Source organism: Carlito syrichta, unplaced genomic scaffold (genome assembly GCF_000164805.1).
Source record: "Carlito syrichta isolate Samal-C Ts95f unplaced genomic scaffold, Tarsius_syrichta-2.0.1 Scaffold288107, whole genome shotgun sequence".
Lineage (NCBI taxonomy): Eukaryota > Metazoa > Chordata > Mammalia > Primates > Tarsiidae > Carlito > Carlito syrichta.
The window spans coordinates 127,451-146,073 of record NW_007232203.1 but is presented as its reverse complement, the minus strand read 5'-3'; the positions used below and the strand labels follow the sequence as shown (position 1 = coordinate 146,073).

Genomic DNA, 18,623 nt, shown 5'->3' with positions numbered 1-18,623 from the left:
CCTGAGACTCACTGAATACTACCCTCTTCTGAAGTCCTATGTCACTAATCTAACACTTGACTGATTTTCCTGAGTGAGACTGTGAGACTCTTGAGCCAAGGGCAGTTTGAAAAATAATTTAAATAACTGTCATTTATCCAAGGGTATACTCTGTGTTGGGAACTGTGCTTATCCATATATTTTCTAGTTCTCCTAACACTACCACAAGGTGAATATTATTCCCATTTCACAGATTAAGGAAATGAGGCTCAGCTGGCTAAGTGATTTGCTCACAAATATACAACCAAAGAAGTGACAAAGCCAGGAATAAGACTCAGATTTGACCTTTTCCCAAACCTATATTCATTCTACTATATCACACCACATCATTTTATATCTAGCAATTAAACAGTATCTTATAGTACTTCATTCAGAGAAAGGGTTTACCAAATGAACATTAGTGATTATGATAATTATCTGGCCTCTTCTCATCTCAATATATGAAACCAGCATATAATAACTATCATAAACCTGTTATTATGTCTTTTTCTCTAAGAATGAAGTAGTAAGCTTGATTTTGCTATAATTTATACTATGTAATAAATTATCTTTCTTACTTTAAAACTCATTATTATTATCTAATAGTCCTGGGAGCACCTTCCTCCTTTAATTTTCTAAATGATAAATTCTTGTCCATGTGATATAATCTTTGTTTGCTAAGCTTAAATCATTATTTTGCATTTATTTATACTCTCCATTATCTAATCCTATTGGGTGCTATATCTCTGAGACACAGATTATCAAGGACATTAATATTTAGTAGGAGTATACAGAAGAAAATGGAACTGAATCAGTTGAATTTATTATCCAGTTTTAACTACTTCTTCTGGCATAACACTTATCCTTAAAATGTACAAGAGGATTTCAACAGAAACAGATTTTGAAATTTAGCTTGTCTCTACAAAGTTCATAGTTCCCGAAGATACATCAGTCACCTCTTGGATAATAATATAGGTTTGCTTGATAAAGCTAAATGTCTTCTAGGTGCTGTGTACTGCCTTCTATTCTGAGTGGCTCTGGGGAAGTTTTCCTGAAACCGTGACTACTTTAGTTAAAAATCTGGACCTTCCATGAGAAGACCAAAACCTTCAACCTGATGAAGTCACCCAAAGTAGGGTTAGCAGACATCCTAGTTTGTCTGACTGTTCCAGTATATGCCTATTTTTCTGGTTTAGTTATTAATAATTCACTCCTCTACTCATTTAAATAATGAATTATATAATCATTCTACCGATTGCTATTTTATTTTCCCTTATGGAACTCAGAGCTCTTTCGTAGGGTCTAAGTAGTCAAATTGTGCTTCCCACCAGCAGTCACTGTCAATACCTCCAGTAACACTGTCAAAATGGCTTAGGACAAACCAGACTACTTTCACTATCTTTAAAATTGCTTCAATTCTACCTGGCATATTTTCCTCTTGATGCAGAATCTAGTCTAAACTGAGAGAAGACCAAGCCACCTGGAGAAGGAGCATATGTTGAAATTCTGGTTCTGTTCCTCTCATTGCTACTCTAGCCATGCTGCAGACTCTGCCCACCTTCCAGTCCCAAGATAGTCTGGAAATCCATCTGCTCCGCCATGCCCTATAGAGACCATAGACACCTAGGAGTGGCCTATGTATCTGAATCAATTCCAAGAATATTTATTCAAGTTGTACCTATAGAAACCCAGACCTGATTAGGAGATGCTTATGAGGCCAGGCGCAGTAGCTCAAGCCTGTAATCCCAGCACTTTGGGAGGCCAAGTGAGGGGACTGCCAGAGCCCATGGGTTCTAGAACAGCCTGGACAGCTTGGCGAGACCTCATCTCTATAATAATAATTTAAAAAATTAGTTGGGTGTGGTAGTGCATGCCTGTCATTCCAGCTACTTGGAAGGCTAAGGTGGAAGGATCACCTGAGCCCAGCAGGTCGATACTGGGGTGGCTGTGAGCATGCCACTGCAATCCAGCCTGGGTGATGGGGTGAGATTCTAATTAAAAAAAAAAAAGGAGATGCTTGTGCTTGGTGAGCCTCTATTATATAGGGATGAAAAGGCATCTGATACAAATTAATAGATATTGCATATGCAGCCATGTGGAATTTAGTCATTTCAATAGCCCTATGAATATATTTACCCACTCTTTCCCACAAACTCATTGAAATGCTAGAACATGTTATAACACTTGGTCTTACCTGTCCAGTATTTGATTAAGGAACTGGACATTTAATCGTTTGACAGGGTATGTAAACTTCTCATTCAAGATAAATAATGAGGAAGTGTGGCCAAGAGCTGTTTTCTTTCTGCCTAGTATCACTCATAACTTTGTGCCATGCCTCCAGTCTGACTGTCCAACTTTCATTTTCTTCATTGTTGTCTATGACTATGGGAACTTTATACCATTGTGTATCTGATTCTTGATTATAACCCCAATCCTGATTTCTCCTTTATAGTGAATAGTCCTTAACACTATGATATGTGCGTATGTCACTAAACTGCAATAGAGAGAGCTGATGATAATAAAACTTATCTCCTCTGGTTAGTTTCTCTTTAGAAAATGAATTGTTCATACTGTGTGTCCAATATACACTTTATTTTTAAATCTCAAATCCCAGACAAATTCTAGTACTAGTAATGGTTCCTAAGAAAATATCATGCATCTTAATACTATGTTTACATATCCAAGATGATTTCTAGGAAATTAAATGGCTGAATTTGATCAATGCTAGTTTAAAAATGGCTAGCAATCACTTGGTTACTGTATGAAAAATAAGCAGTAAAAATTTTATTATTTTGCCATCACTGTTGTGGAAAATTCTCATTAACAATCTTTTTTTTTTAGTAGAAGATAAACACTTTTGCATTGCTTACATACTCAGAAGTGGGTTGAACTCTACACTGAACTACAAGTTATGAGTAGCTTTGAAGCTTTCACATTTCTTTTCCCACTGGTATTGAACTTATTTTATTTTTTAATATAGTTCTCATGTCCCATTTCCTATTCTTTTTCCCATACCACTTTAAAGTAATCAGTTCAAGTCTCTTTGGGAAAGAGAATGTCCTAGTAAAGAGGATAATTAAAGGTACTTAAAGGAAGGCAAAACTTATATTAGATTACCATAAATGAAGTTTTATTTTTAAATAGCTTTTTTAAAAGTCCCTGTTGGTGAACTTCTTCTGGTTGCAGTTTATTTTTAAAATATGACTTTTGCCAGCATTACTGAACAACTACTTTCAGTGAGGTAAACTATCTGGTGCAATCTGCTCCGATGCTCATTATCCTTGTATTGACAATGACAACAGTATCTAAGTAAAATATGTAAGCCAAATGTTTAAAAACAGGATAATTTGCAAATGACTTTTGCGTGACATTTCCTTACATAGGACATAGGTCTAGAAGGTATTAAAAAACTCAATGTATCGGTAGCCTTAGAAGTTGAAGGTGCCAATAAGTAACAGAGATTCTCATTTACAGTGTGAATACTTGTCTTCTAATAGCGGGTCTCCTTTGGGGGAGGGATGAGCCCCTGTAATTACTTCCCTATCAATTCCTGAGTAATAGGGAGGTTACCTGGGCCATTCCACTAGATAGAGTAAGGGCCTCCCCACCTGAAGAAATGCCCACACCTCACGGAATCACCTTGCCTGAGGCACAAAACAGAAAGGAGAAGAGAGGACAGTGCAGTCAGATTTGGGTGTTACCTCGATGGCCAGTTGGAACTGCTCGTGTTCCCGCTGCAGCTGCTCTGCTTCGGACAAAGAGCTGGCATTGACCAGGCTGGCATTGAGCATTGACTCTCCATTGCGGATCCATCCCAGAACCTAGGGAGTTAGGAAGAGCACAGTAGTAAATGGTTTTCTGCAGCTTCCCCAGAGTTACTGCCTTCTCTGATGGGTACTTGAGTCAGAGCATTTGCTATCTTTTATCCAGACAGGAAGGGTCTAAATAACTGAAATGGGTGTCTCTTCAATCTTGCTTTGCACCCTGTGCCAGAAGGTATTTATTTCAGGTATCAACTTCATTCCCAGCTCCGGGTCTTATCTCTTCTCCTCATCACGCTGTCTTAATTTCCTCACCCACTTAATCTGGTTGTACAGTATTTATGTCTGTTTTTATGTCTAAAGTTTCTTCTGGAAGATTGGATGGTATAAATAAATAAATTCCATCTGTGGGTATCTTTTTTCTGTTTGATAAGGCGCAGTTCAAGTAACAATAATTTATTAAACTCTTTCGTACCTAATCACTCCTGCCAGAAACAATCTCTTCCTCACTGAGTGCAACCATATCATTGTATATGCACCACCTTTAAGGCATTCACCACAGACTGCCTGGTTCAGTTATTTCAACTTATGTTTTTATCTCCCCTTAACACATAAGGTTCCTGAAGTCTGGGAAAATATATTAGCCATATTTTATTTTATTATTATCTTTTGAGTCAGAATCTTATTCTGTTGCCCAGGCTGGGGTGCAGTGGCACCATCACAGCTCACTGCAGCCTCAACCTCCTAGGCTCAGGTGATCCTTCTGCTTCAGCTTCCCAAGTAGCTGGAACTACAGGTCCACAGCACCATGCCTGGCTAATTTTTTTTTTTTTTTAAGAGATGAGGTCTTCCTATGCTGCCTGGGTGGTCTCAAATTCCTTGGCTCAAGCAATCTTCCCACCTTGGCCTCCCAAAGTACTGGGATTACAGATGTGAGTCACCTCACCTGGCTACTAGTCATATTTTAATCTCACATGGCACTTGGCATATAATTGGGAAGGTAATGTTTTCAAAATAATGGTCACACCTGAACAGTGGGTCACACCTGAACAGTGGGTCCAACTTCATATACCTTGAAAAGTAGCAAAGAATAGACAGGTTTGAGCTTTGGGAGGCAAACAACCCCAAAAAAGGAGAAAGAAGAAATAAAATAAGCAAAACAGCATGCATAATCCATATATTGGATCATCAAGAAAAGGGAGAAAAAGTTATAATGGACTTAAATTATTTAGAGGCTAAGGCTAGGCTCAATACAATTTCTATGTGACCTTAGTGAGGACTGGTGGAAAGAAAACTCAGCTAGTGAATATTAGGATAGAAGAAGAAACAGCTGACACTGTCTAGACAGCTCTAGCTGAAATGGAGATGTGGCAATTATCCAGCTAACTAGTCAGCACAAATAATCCAACTGGAAGAGTTAGGCTCTGAAAACCTACCTGGTGTCTGGTCACCAGAGCACTGTCAAATGTTTTCTTTATTAGGGAGTGTGAGAGTTTGCTTGGAGAGGAAATAAAAATTCTGAAATTTCAAGATCAGTATACCATCCGTTACTTCATGCCAAAGGAGAAGACACCACAATCTGTTTCAGAATTGCTTTCAGATTTTTCTCCCCTCAACTTCCTCAAATTGCACAATTAAAAAATACTAAGCCCAGTTTCCTGCTCCATAACTCTCATAGGCATCTCTCAAATTTCATCCCTGGGCAGAAAATGACTGATGCCTTATTGTGCATGATAACATTAGGGCATAAGTCCTGGTGAAGTTGGGCTATTTGGATTAAGATGTTCAGTCAAGGCCAGGCTGGCAGATTGTGGATGAGAAGCAATCTGTAAAGCAGTTAGTTGCAGGAAAGAGCGTTCGTGTGAAATCCCTGTTGCCATTGATGGACTGTGGTTGGCTGGCTAGAAGTGCCAATGATTTCAAAAGTTGCCTGTAAGTTTGGGCACATGCATTCATAGACTACATGCCCAAATGCTTCATCTCTTTGGGAAATGGAGCTCATAATGTCCCTCTGCTGTGATTCATTGCATTTTGTTTGGTTTGGAGATACATTTGAGGATATCAGAGAAGTAATTTCTCCATGTGCATCACAAATCAATGCTTGTGGGGCAATTTGACTCCCTTTGGGCCTCCTGAGTCTTGCTAGAATATTTTTTTTCCTCTAGCTTCAGCCAACAGGAAACATCAGTTATGGCCGCGGTGGTGGGAATCCCTATTTACCAGCTTTCTCATTTAGAAATATGATGGGTTTCAGTACCTACTTTTAAAATGCTATCATATCATATTCTTGTTCATTTTTGTTTCCTAAATATTGATAATAAAAACTTTCTGGGACTCTAGAGTGGGAGATTTGATTTTAAGAAGATAAAAATGCATATCCATGGCTTAACTCCAGGGTGGGACTGATCCCTATGAATGAGTCAGTCCTGGAAGTAAAACTAGCATAGGATAGAAATAGTATAACATTTGTAGTCAGAATATCTGGGCTTTGGTACTTACCTGGTAAAACCATTTAACCTCTCTAAACCTCAGTTTTCTTATCTGTAAAATAAGTATGATTGTACCTTCCCTTTCTGCATTACAGGGTTAATGCAGTGTACTATAAAAAGTAAAGTCTCATGACTATGATGGTTTTGGTGGGGCATTTTAGTTTGGAGTGAAGCTGGGTAATACTGAGATTGTTCATTTATACCTCTCCCAATGAGAAGAGAAAAAAATTAGGAATATTAAGTTTTGTTTCAGAATTAGTATGAGCTTATTGGCATATTTGGATGTGATATAGGTTCCTTAGTTGTTTTGTCATCATTGTTCTTTGTGTTCTGATCACTGACAACCCTTATAGGTATAATTTTCTATTATCGGTATCTTTTAGCTTCCTGGTTCATAAAACTGATTATTCTTCTCCAAGAATACAAATGTGTGAGAGTTAGTAGGAGAAATATCATAATTAAAATGTGAAGATGCTGGTTCTGCTAATCTAGCACTGTGTGACCTTGGAAACATCATTTAACCTTTCAAAGGCTCAGTTTTCTCATCTGTAAAATGTGAACATTTTCCTCGCCTAAAGCATAGGATAAAGATAAAATGATATAATTAATGCAAAAGTTTCTTTAAAACCATAAGATGAACATTTACAGTGATCAATCATTCTAGGCAACAATTTACCCAATAGGTTAGTGATCTTTAAAGGTCATTTCCAGTTCTAACATTCTACACTTCTTTCAAAATTCAAAGAGCATCCCTACATCCATAGGTCATTAGAGAAAATTAGTTATGTAGAAATGGAGGACTGAAAGAATATCACTGCTTGGAGATTGAAGAGCTAAGTCAATAATTCAGCCTAGTCCGAGCTTAGAGGAGGAACTGAAAATGGAGACCTATTTCTTCCTTAGGCCAAGGAAGCTCAGATAAGCCCAAGTCAGAAGAATGGATTTACATAACTGGATGGGGATGTCCACAAATGATGCTGCCATTTAAGTCTGGCAGGCTGGGCCTTGTAACCATGTAGCCTGGGGAAGCTGCCTGTAGATGGCTGTGTTCTCAAGACCATATCTGTAGTAAAGCTATAAGGATGTATTCATGGCTCTAAAGACTGCTACTATAGATGACTTGTCACAAGACACCACTGTTTCTGAAACTCTAGTCACAGCAAAAATAATCAGCTCCTCAGATGGTAGCAGGGAGCCTGTCATATTTCCAGTGTTCCTTAGTTCTGAAAACCCATGAACTGTGAGACTGTACATATTCATCCTTCATAGTTTTACAGACTGTGGCAATATGTCCTCTTAATTATCTCCATTTTAAAACAAAGGATGGCACTTACCCCTCTTTTGGATCTACTCCAATTCCTTTCTAACTTTTATATTCAGTCAACAGAACTGAACATAGCATTCTACACAGGAGTAAGAGGATAGGCTAATATTTTCTCCTTGTCTTGAATGACCATCTTGATCATATGCAAATTTTGACCAGCATTTGGTGCAAATAAGCAAATTAAGCCAATGTCTTTGGTAGTCAAATAAGTAAGACTTCTTTCCCCATAGCTTAGAGACATAACATTCTGTGAATCAATTTTATCTTATTTTCTGTTAAATGTACTGCTTTGCATACAGATGGACATTCATTCAGTTGTATGCTTTTAAGTAGGTTTTTAAAATTTTCCTGAACTATCTAATAAATGTGAGGTCACCTGCTGGTAGCAACCAGAGCATTCTGCAGGGTTTAGAGAGTAATTTGGCATCTGGGCAGTCTAGGAACCTGAACCATGGACTGTAACCAGGGGAGTGGTTTCCCCTCAAGGTCCACCATTTCTCTAACCTGAATTCTTGAAAATAATTTTCAGTCTAATGTCTGTGTCTTCCTTGCTTTTTAAAGCTTCAGTTTAATATACTTTTGGTAAAACTACACTTAAGGTAATAATGGCCACATTGTCAAATCTAAACATTTAATCTATGAATTCTAACAACATAGCTGTATCATAATACATTATTGTCTTCTCACTTTCTGTCCCCTTTAATGGCATTTCAATTAAAGTGTCCTTTTCCTTTTTTTTTCTTTTTTGAGACCATATTCAAAAGAGAAACTCTTAGACTAGTGTCTAAATTTAGCCTCACTGATCAATACTGACATCTAAATTAACTCCCCCTTTCCAAGTGTCAACAGCTTCCAAATCAATATTTCCTGCTCCACCAATTTCCATCAAATACAAACGCCTTCTCTGAAACTGGATCAGAGGACTCCCTAAAGAAAGGGCCTACACTGACAAGGAAAACAAGTCTGCCTAATGAGGCATGGTGGCTTAACCAAGCAGCAGTCCCTTTGCACCTTGAAGGGCCGCTGTGCTTTTCAAAGGCCTTTGTAGGTTTCCTAATTCTGATGTGAGCAATCTTGTACAATCTTGAAATATAATCCCATTGTGTGTCATTCTTGTAATGGTGGGGATAAGGACTTTTTCTACTCCCACATGTCTTCTAACTCATGAAATTATAAATGGAATGGGAATATGTATAGATATTAGACTCACCCTGGGCTATTTATATATAGACAATCTACTTCCCCATTCAACAAACTACTTATCATTATCCTAGTTCCCATCCTATATAGAACATGTACTTGGAGAATGAAAAACTCATTCCTATCTTAATATCAGCCAGGAAAAAGAAAATTAGGGAGTTGACTCTACTACTGATGCTGAGAAGAATAAAAAAAAAAAAACCAGGAACAAAATCAAAGTTATATATTTCGCTTGAAAGTAAAACAGGAATTATTTTCCTATTATCTGTTTTGTTCAAATGATCATTCCTGCCACATTCCACTGATGGCAACAACAAAGTATAAACATGAGCAGCAGAGGACTCTGATGACCCAACTGGAGCCCTGCTGACTTCAGGCTGGCGCCACACCCTCCATCAAGCCCAGGTCATGCCTGCTTCAGATGCTGTGCTTCTGAGACAAAGAAAACCTCAGACTGTGTCCCGCTGTAGGGTTTCTTTCTCTTCTCTTATTTTATTTTATTTAAAAAGTATGGTACATGTGGTACATGTGGTACATGTGATATTTTGATGCATGTATACAGAGTACAATGATCAAACCAGGGTAACTGGGATAACCTTCACCTCAAACATCTATCATTTCTTTGTGTTAGGAACATTCAAATTCCTTTCTTCTAGATATTTTGAAATATACAATAAATCATTGTAAACTATAGTCACCCTACTGTGCTATAGAACACTACACCTTATTACTATCTAATTGTAATTTTGTATCCATTAGCCAACTTCTCCCTATCCTCCTCTCCCTCCACCCTTCCCAACCTCTGGCAACTACTATTCTACTCTCTACTTTTATGAGATCCACTTTTCTTAGCTCCTACATATGAATGAGAACATGTGGTATTTGTCTTTCTATGCCTGGTTCATTTTACTTGACATACGGTTGGAGGGCTTCTTTCTATTTCTCCCAGAACCCCGTGGAAGGAGGAGGGGCCATCTGCCCACTACTGTAGGAGCTTAGACTTGGGAGGCCTGGGCTTAAGTTTCATCTAACTAGTCAAGAGGCCCCAGAGAGCACTAATCTATAGTACCTCAGTTTCCTCATTTGTAAAGTAAGCAAAACACTACTTTTTCCCATGGACTTGTTCCATAAATGAGAAAGTATTTCTCATATGAAAAGAAAGTACAATTATAACTGTGATGTGTTAGAATGTGTATACTCATTACTCTTCTGAGCCTGCTGGGATTTCCACCATGTCACCACAAATAATATTTCTCTCTAGGGACTCAGGTGTGATCCCAGTGTAACTAAGCAGAAAACACCCTGGATGGCAGCACTTCAATATGGCCTTGCTTGGGGCTCAGTGATTTAATCTGCTCTGATTTTTGGCAGATTTTTAGCATGGCATGTGTGGACTCTAGCTGGGCACTGATTGGAAGAGAAGGAGAGTGGAAAAGATTATTTTGCCCATTATAATAAGTAACAATATAATAGCACCTATAATAATAATAAGACATAGGAATTAGCAAGGAATATCCCTGATTATAAGGGACCAAGCAATAAACAAAATACGATTCTGGCCCTTGTGCTAAATTAATAGACTTAACTCTAAAAACTCTAGTATAGTGAATTTATGGTTTTCTGAAGAAAACAAACAAGCAAACAAACAAACAAATAAATACTCCAGCAGTCACTTACACAAGAAAAAATTATTATAAAGCAAAATATGCTCCTCTGCCTAGGTTGATTGGACAGGACAGAGATTAGAGGAAACAAGGGCCTAGGATTGCTTGGCAGAGTGTGGAGTGGAAAGGGGCAAACACCTGTCCTCCTGGGACGCCCTCCCGGGAAACCCTCTCAGCCCCGTGGAGGTGGTGATGTGCTCTCTCCTCAGTGTGACCATTGTCTGGTGATCTCCCTATGCTTTGGTGGCCTCATCTATAAAACATCAATAATGTCTACTTCTGATAATGGTTATGAGGATTGATGGGGATGGGTGTAACAGGATCACAACACGCAATAAATGGAACTATTATTATACTTTTACTTCTTCAACTCCCCTTTGTCCAAATAGATAATTATATAAATTACTGCTTAGTCTGTTCATAAGTACTATTTTTAAAATGCGACATGGGTCATTGTATGTATATTCCTTGAGGTTCCTAGAGATCTGGATATGTTCTATGAAATGCCTAGCACAATACCTCATGCAGATACGAATTATTTTCTTTTTCAAATTGACCTTAATATGGCAAGAAAGTTTTCTTATAATAACCACACACACTGGAAATAATGATGGTGATTGCTACTACTTATTGACCATTAATCATGTGTCAAGCACTATACTAGGCATACAGGTGCCCCAAATTAATTAACCTGGCACTAAAGCCGGAACATGCTTATTGATAAAAAGATTTGTGTCTCCCATGGACTGCCTGACAGAATTGAGGACAGAAAGAAAGAGAATAGATTCAGTGACTGAGGACAACTTGGGAAAGCTCTGGAATGGATTGTTATGTGAGAAATAATGCATTCGTAGTTTGAGACATCATGCTACTAGCTCTATTTCTTATAGCAGACAAGCTTTCAGAAACTAGCAGAACTAGTCCTTAACTTACCTATTTCCTAAGGTCTACTACTTAAAGGGGCACACCTGTGACTCTGCATGCCTTACCCCACAGCAGGAGCAGGTTCCAGGCCAGGCTCAGCTGGCTGAAAAGCCCAGGCTGAAGGTAGAAGGGCCAGGCTCACCTGTTTGACCTCCGCTTGGAGGTGCCGCAGTTGGAGGCACTGCTCTAGTCGTTTATGGGTCTGCTCTGCATTAAGTTCCAATTCATGCTGCTTCTCATGGAGAAACTCCAGTAGCTCTTGCACCTGGGCTGCCAGATCAATGTCTTTTTCACAGATCAACTCGATTCCTGATTTTTTTAAAAAAGTAAGTAGTTAAAATCCAGGTAGTACTGTGAAGTCTACATTTCCTTCAATAAGCATAAGAAAACTGGAATTTGGAAATAGCCATCATTAGCATCTACTCAATCTCTACATATTCTTCTGTGAAATTGGAGATCACCATATGGATCCTTGTTTGGGATGCTCAAACCATACTGTCTCTTTTGTATTAATTGATCCTTTGGAAGTTACTTTTCAACAGATGATCAACTCCTTATTATCAACTAGAATTAGAGAGAGAAGTAGTTCTCTGGAAGTTCATACCTAGACAAGATAGCAATCAGCAATTCCTGCTGGGAGATTTGCTAACACCCAGAATATTCAAAACAAGTCATGATCATGCTGGAAGATATAAAACTAAACCGGAAAGATTCTGTCTCTAGAACTTCTGCCAAAGACACACTTTCTTTTAGCTGGTCAGATGTAATATATCAGTAGATGGTAAGTCCACTCTGAGGAGAGCAGCTGGACAGTGGTGATTTTTATTAGTCAACTACTCAAGTTCCCTGAAAGGCAACTCTTAGAAATATATGTTAGCTCTCATACATTATTTATCAAACACAGACAAATACACCGAATAAACATGCCCCAGCAATACCACAGGAATGCTGAGTGCTTATCCATTTAGAAAAACCTTCATGTTAAAGTTGTGTCCATACAAGGAGAGTTTGCTCATCATTTTTCTACTGATTCACAGCAATTAGTGTAGTCACTGACAAGTGTTCTCAGTGTTTATGGATAAACCACCCAACCTAATAAACTGCCAACCATCTGACCTATAAAGAAAGCCTGAGTCAATATCTGCCAGCCAGAAGTTGTGAATCCTTTCCTTGTCTACCTCATTGTCTCATTTTTTCTATATATTTCTCCTTATTCACAAGCACAGATGCGCACACATACTTTTCCTCTTCACCCTGCCAGACCCTATTTATATACTATCACCAGCAGGCCCAAGATAGTCTTCCTCAAGTGATTTTTGCTTCAGAAAGGGCCATTAACAAACTGAGACAGAGCAAGGGAACTGCCTCAGTTATTGAAGTCTTTCTCTTTGCTAGTGACTTGAATTTGATTCCTTACTTAGCTCTCAAAGACTACAGGGAAAGTACACTAGCTGTAGAAAGGTTCTAAGACGGAATTCTGATCTTGGCCAAGTTACCCAAGCTCTTAGAAACTTCATTTTCATCATATATAAAATGGGATTTTATACATCTACCCACCTCACAAGCTATGTACTTCCTAAACTCATTGGACTAAATGAGATGATGCATGTAAGGTATCTGTCATATATGCATATAAATATATTTATGGTGTGAATATTGTGTGTGATGTACTCACAATAAATACAGATCACTGCTCCTTAGTCCTGTTACTTTCCTGGTTCCTAACTCTTACCTTAAACTTTCAACTTTCTGCCTTGCTTGCATTCCTGCTCTCTTGGTACTTGTCTTTGACTTGATGCAAGTTGTGACCTGTGTTGTTTCTTGGATCTGATTGTCTATTTCTGCTTGGTTCTTGCTCAGATCCTTAGCTTTAGGAAAATCCTAACTCCGGATTGCTTGTCTATTATGAGCCCTGAGTCCACCTATCTCTGCAGTTTCTTAGTTCTGTACGAATTCTTTTCCTGGTTCCTCATCCTGTGATCTATGACCCAGTACAGTTGTGGTTCTAATAATGACATCTTGTTGGTTGCGACCCTGCCAAATAACAGGGTTGCAACCAATAATGGGGTTCAGACTCAAAAGCTCAGCAGATAAGTCACCAAAGGGTAGTGTATGTCCATGAGGAATCAAACCCAAAGGAACTCTCTAATCTCAACATATGACCAGCTAAAAAATAAATCCCCTTTGGGAGACTTCCTCATCACTCTGACTCACACCATCAGAAATTCATCACCACTACCACCAACACACCTGTGGCATCTAGTTGGGAGAGTATAAGGAAAGTCTGTCCATGCTAAGGAAAATTCATTTCTGGAGGCAAAAATAGGGTTTTATATAAGGACAATATGGGAGGGTGGGAACATCTTTTTTTCTGGTGTTACATGGTAATAATTTCAGTATCTTTTCATGTTTATTTTTTTCTGTCAGTTTCATAATTCCAAGTCCCAACTCCTGAAATATCTGTGGGAGACAGAGAAAAGAACGGCTTGTTCTTTTGGCAGCCAACTCCCTCTTGTTACTATTTTCAATTACCAAGAGGATGAGGTAGACCATCTCCTTGACTGAAATAAAAAAATAAAAATACAAAAATTTCTACCTCTACAGTGCTTGGCCCAGTGGGATGACCCCTGACCCCTATGTTTACTTTCTGGAAATGTAATTTAAAGATCCAACTGCAGAAATAGAAGCTCTTCCTCACTTCCAGTCACACTGTGGATTTGTTTATAGCTCATTTTCATTCTGCACGTGTCTCTAGTGCTCAGGACGCTGGGTTTAGGCAAAGTGTCTTTCTGTGTGATCCTCATGGCTCAAGCCCTGCCACATCACATGTAAATGGGCTCTCTAAGTCTGGTAACTTATCAAAGAGGCCAGCCACCTGCTTAGGATATTAGCCAGGGCAAGCTCCCACCTGCTCCACACGTGGGCCCTGAATTTTCATCCATCTCATTTGGTACTGTTTTATGTGAGATAAACACAGGAAATAAAATGGATAAAGACAATAATTATTGCATCTCTGCACTCCTCAACAACACATTTTGTTGCAGATGGTGTAATTGGGAGGAACATGAAGACTTACTCTTGCCACACCTAGAATAGAAACTACCCCTCTCTCTCCCACTTCCCCAGACATACTGATGTGAGTTCCAGTTCAAATCCATCAACTGGCAAGTATCTATCAACTAGTAGCAAGTAGAGTTTGTGTGTGCTGACATTATTGCTCTCGATCTAATGATACACCCATCTATCTTTCTTAGGGACTCTCAGAAATGCAAAGACATATTTGTTCTTCCCACCAAGTAGTGGAATATATTTTTAATAAAACTTTGCTGGCTTCTTTAAAAAAAGTAATATTGAGGTTTCTTTCTGAAGTATCCCCATAACGTCCACTGCCCAGCTCCCCTTTAGAACACTTCCATTGAGGTAGGTTCTTTATTAACTTGTCCATGTTCTCACAGGAACACAGGCTCCCTGACGCCAGGGCCACACCAGTCTTATTCATCTCTGCCTCTTCAGGTTCTAACATATCATCCAACACACATTTGCTCAATGAGTAAATGGGCCTCTTAAGGGAAGAGCTGAGGTTATGTGCTGTGGTGGAAAGTACATAAGAGATTTGGGGGAAAGACAGGCTTAGGTATGCTCTCCAACCTATTAATGGTGAGACTCTGGGTTCCTTACCCTCTCTTAGCCTGGGTTTCCTTGTCTGTAAAATGGAATCCCAACACTGACTTCTTAGGAATGTTGTGAGAACTAAGTGAGATACAGTATATACAGAGCCTGGCCTCTAGTGGGCTCAAAATATTCATTATCCCACTTTTTCCTTTACCTTGCAGAAATTATGATGAATACTTTTTTTGTTTTTTGGGTTTTTTTTTGAGTCAGGGTCTCACTCTGTTGCCCAGGCTGAAATGCAGTGGCATGATCACGACTTACCACATCAGCCTCCTGAGTAGCCACCACACCTAGCTAATATTTTTGTTTGTTTGTTTGTTTTTAGAGATGTCTTGCTATGTTGCCTAGGTTGGCCTCAAACTCCTGGGCTCAAGCCATCCTCCTACCTTGGCCTCTCAAAGTGCTGGGATTACAGGCATGAGCCATTGTGTCCAGCAGTAAACAATTTTTGATTTCTGATGGAACTATTGAATGGTTTCTATGAAATGTAAATATAAACTCTTACTGACAAGTGCTTATGTACTTACTCAATGTATATCACTGAAAATTATGAAGGTTTGAATGTTATTAGACTAATGCTCTTGACCCTGGTTCACATTAGAGTCATCTGGAGAACTTTTTAAAAATCACCTTGTCCTGACCACACCCTAGACCAAAAGCTTCAGAATCTTTGTGGCTAGGATCCAGCATCAGTAAATCTTTTTTTTTTTTTGAGTTGGAGTCTCACTCTGTCATCCAGACTGGAGTGCAGTGGCTGCTTCCGGCCACCGCAGCCTCGACCTGCTGGGCTCCGGCGATCCTTCCGCCTCAGCCTTCCAAGTAGCCGGAATTACAGGCATGCGCTACCACGCCCGGCTGATTTTTTGATTTATTGTTAGAGATGAGGTTTCGCTGCCCAGGTGGGTCTCGAACCCGCGGGCTCAGGCAATCCACTCACCTCAGCCTCCCAAAGGCACGGGATTACAGGCTGAGCCACTGAGCCCGGCTAACATCAGTAAATCTTAAAGCTCCTGAGGTGATTTCAGCATGCAACTAAGATTATGGACCACAGGATAAGATGGTTCAATGGCCAGCAACCTGGGAAAACAAAGGTATTCCTAACGCTATAATAAGTTACCAGAATGCTCTACATTGGTGTTTATTCAGGGCTAACAGTCACAGCTAATAATGTTAGTTGCTTTTCTTTGTTGCCAGGTGGGGGGTACCACTTTACTTTTCTAAAGGAGAGAAGTGGCTATGGTCTAGGGTAAGATTTAGGAATTTCTGGCTATTCTGCCCATAACTTGTAACATGTCTTTTTAAAAAAAAATTGTGTGCTCTTTAAATACCTGTGTCTGCCTCAGATAGAGAATATTTTCTTTTCTTTTTTCTCCTCCCTTCCCAGCTCCTTTCTGTGTCACGCCCTCTATGTAACATCCGATTCAGAAATTACAAAGTTTTTAAATCAGGTTTTTAGATCAGAGTTCTTAGCTCTAGCTATACCTTAAAATCACCTGGGAAGTTTAAAAAAAAATCTGGGCCCACTCCAGACCAATTAACTATGACTCCCCGAGGGTAGGACCCAGACACTGGTATTTTTAAGAAGTTCCCTAGGTGATTCTCAATATGCAGCCAGGTTGAGAACCATTGTTTTACATCAAGGTTTCTTTCCCTCACTTCAGCTCTACAAGGTCCACATTCCTATTAACCCCAGAATAGCTTCCATTTTGAAAAAAATATAGGCGATTTTTTTCTTTCTTTTTTTTTTTTGACACAAGTAAAATTATGTGTGGTCTATTATTTTTAACTGTATCTGTTCCAAATACACGGATGTTCATTCTTAATTCAGCAAACACTATTATTGAGAACTTGCTATGCACAAGACACAGCCACTCTGCTCAGTGCTGGAAATGTAAACAGGAGGAAGAAAGAATCCTGGTCTCACACTGTTGGAGAAACTACTGGAACACAACGCCAACAGAATGCAGCATGTGCTAGAAAATGAGGATAAAATCAAATAGTTGTCAAGCTTCACTAAGCCCTTTCCATGCTCCTGTGTTAGCCTACTGCATCCTCACAATGATCCTGTATAGTAAGTATTTTGATGAGCATCACTTTTCTTTCTTTTTTTTTTTTTTTTTTGAGTTGGAGTCTCACTCGGTCGCCCAGACTGGAGTGCAGTGGCCGCTCCCGGCCACCGCAGCCTTGCCTGCTGGGCTCCGGTGATCCTTCCACTTCAGCCTTCCGAATAGCTGGAATTATAGGCATGCACTACCACGCCCGGCTGATTTTTTGATTTATTATAGAGATGAGGTCTCGCTGCCCAGGCGGGTCTCGAACCCGCGGGCTCAGGTAATCCACTCACCTCAGCCTCCCAAAGCGCGGGATTACAGGCTGAGCCACTGAGCCTGGTGAGCATCACTTTTCAAAGGAAGGTGAGGCTTAGAGAGTCTGGGGAACATGGTCAAGGACACTGGGGAGTAAGTCGTGTAGCTAGGATTTCAATCTAGGATTTCTTCTCAAACCTGTATCTTAACCTCTGTGCTCAAGAAGAAGAATGATCCCCACAAAACGTTATTTTAAGAATTTATTTATAAATGTTAGAGCTGGGTTCTTCTCAGGCAAAGTAAATTTTTTTTTTTTTTTTTTTGAGTTGGAGTCTCACTATGTCGCCCAGACTGGAGTGCAGTGGCTGCTCCCGGTCACCGCAGCCTCGCCTACTGGGCTCCGGTGATCCTTTCGCCTCAGCCTTCCGAGTAGCCAGAATTACAGGCATGTGCTACCATGCCCAGCTGATTTTTTGATTTATTGTAGAGATGAGGTCTCGCTGCCCAGGCGGGTCTCGAACCCTCAGGTTCAGGCAATCCACTCACCTCAGCCTCCCAAAGGCGCGGGATTACAGGCTGAGCCACCGAACCCGGCTAGGCAAAGTAAATTTTAAGCATCATGACCACAGACTCCAAAGATTTTTCACTTAAAAATCCTGTATAGGCTAGGTGCAGTGACTCAAGCCTGTAATCCCAGCACTTTGTGAGGCCCACAGATTCGAGACCAGCCTGGGCAACTTCACGAGACCTCATCTTTACAATAAATCAAAAAATTAGCTGGGTGTAGTAGTATGCACCTGTAGTTCTGGCTACTTGAAAGGCTGAGGTGGAAGGATCGCCAGAGCCCAGCAGTTCGACACTGTGGTGGCTGTGAGCTTACCACTGCACTCTAGTCTGGGCAGTGGAGTGAGACTCCAATTCAAATAAATAAATAAATAATAAAAAATAAAAACCCTGTATAAAGAGAAACTTCAGGCCAGGTGTGGTGGCTCATGCCTGTAATCCTAGCACTTTGGGAGGCTGAAGCAGGAGGATTGCTTGAGCCCAGGAATTCAAGACCAGTCTGGGCAACATAGTGAGACCTCATCTCTACAAAAAATTTTAAAAATAGCTGGGTGTGGTGGCATGCGCCTGTAGTCCCAGCTACTCAGGAGGCTGAGGTGGAAGCATCATCTGAGCCTAGGAGGTCGAGGGTGCAGTGATCCATGGTTGTGCCACTGCACTCCAGCCTGGGCCACAGAATGAGACCTTAACTCAAAAAGAGA

At 39.9% G+C, this 18,623-nt stretch overlaps 1 protein-coding gene across 2 annotated transcripts in view; it reads right to left on the bottom strand.

Annotated features, from left to right (window-relative positions):
* Positions 1–18,623, bottom strand: part of LOC103255420 (kalirin) — a 234,685-nt gene that overhangs the window by 90,850 nt on the left and 125,212 nt on the right. For both annotated transcript variants that reach the window (XM_021710102.1, XM_021710103.1), the window contains exons 10-11: positions 11,523–11,689; positions 3,720–3,839 (exon numbers count right to left, since the gene is read on the bottom strand). In XM_021710102.1, the coding sequence (XP_021565777.1) occupies positions 3,720–3,839; positions 11,523–11,689 (287 nt within the window). The remainder of the gene's footprint in view (positions 1–3,719; positions 3,840–11,522; positions 11,690–18,623) is intronic.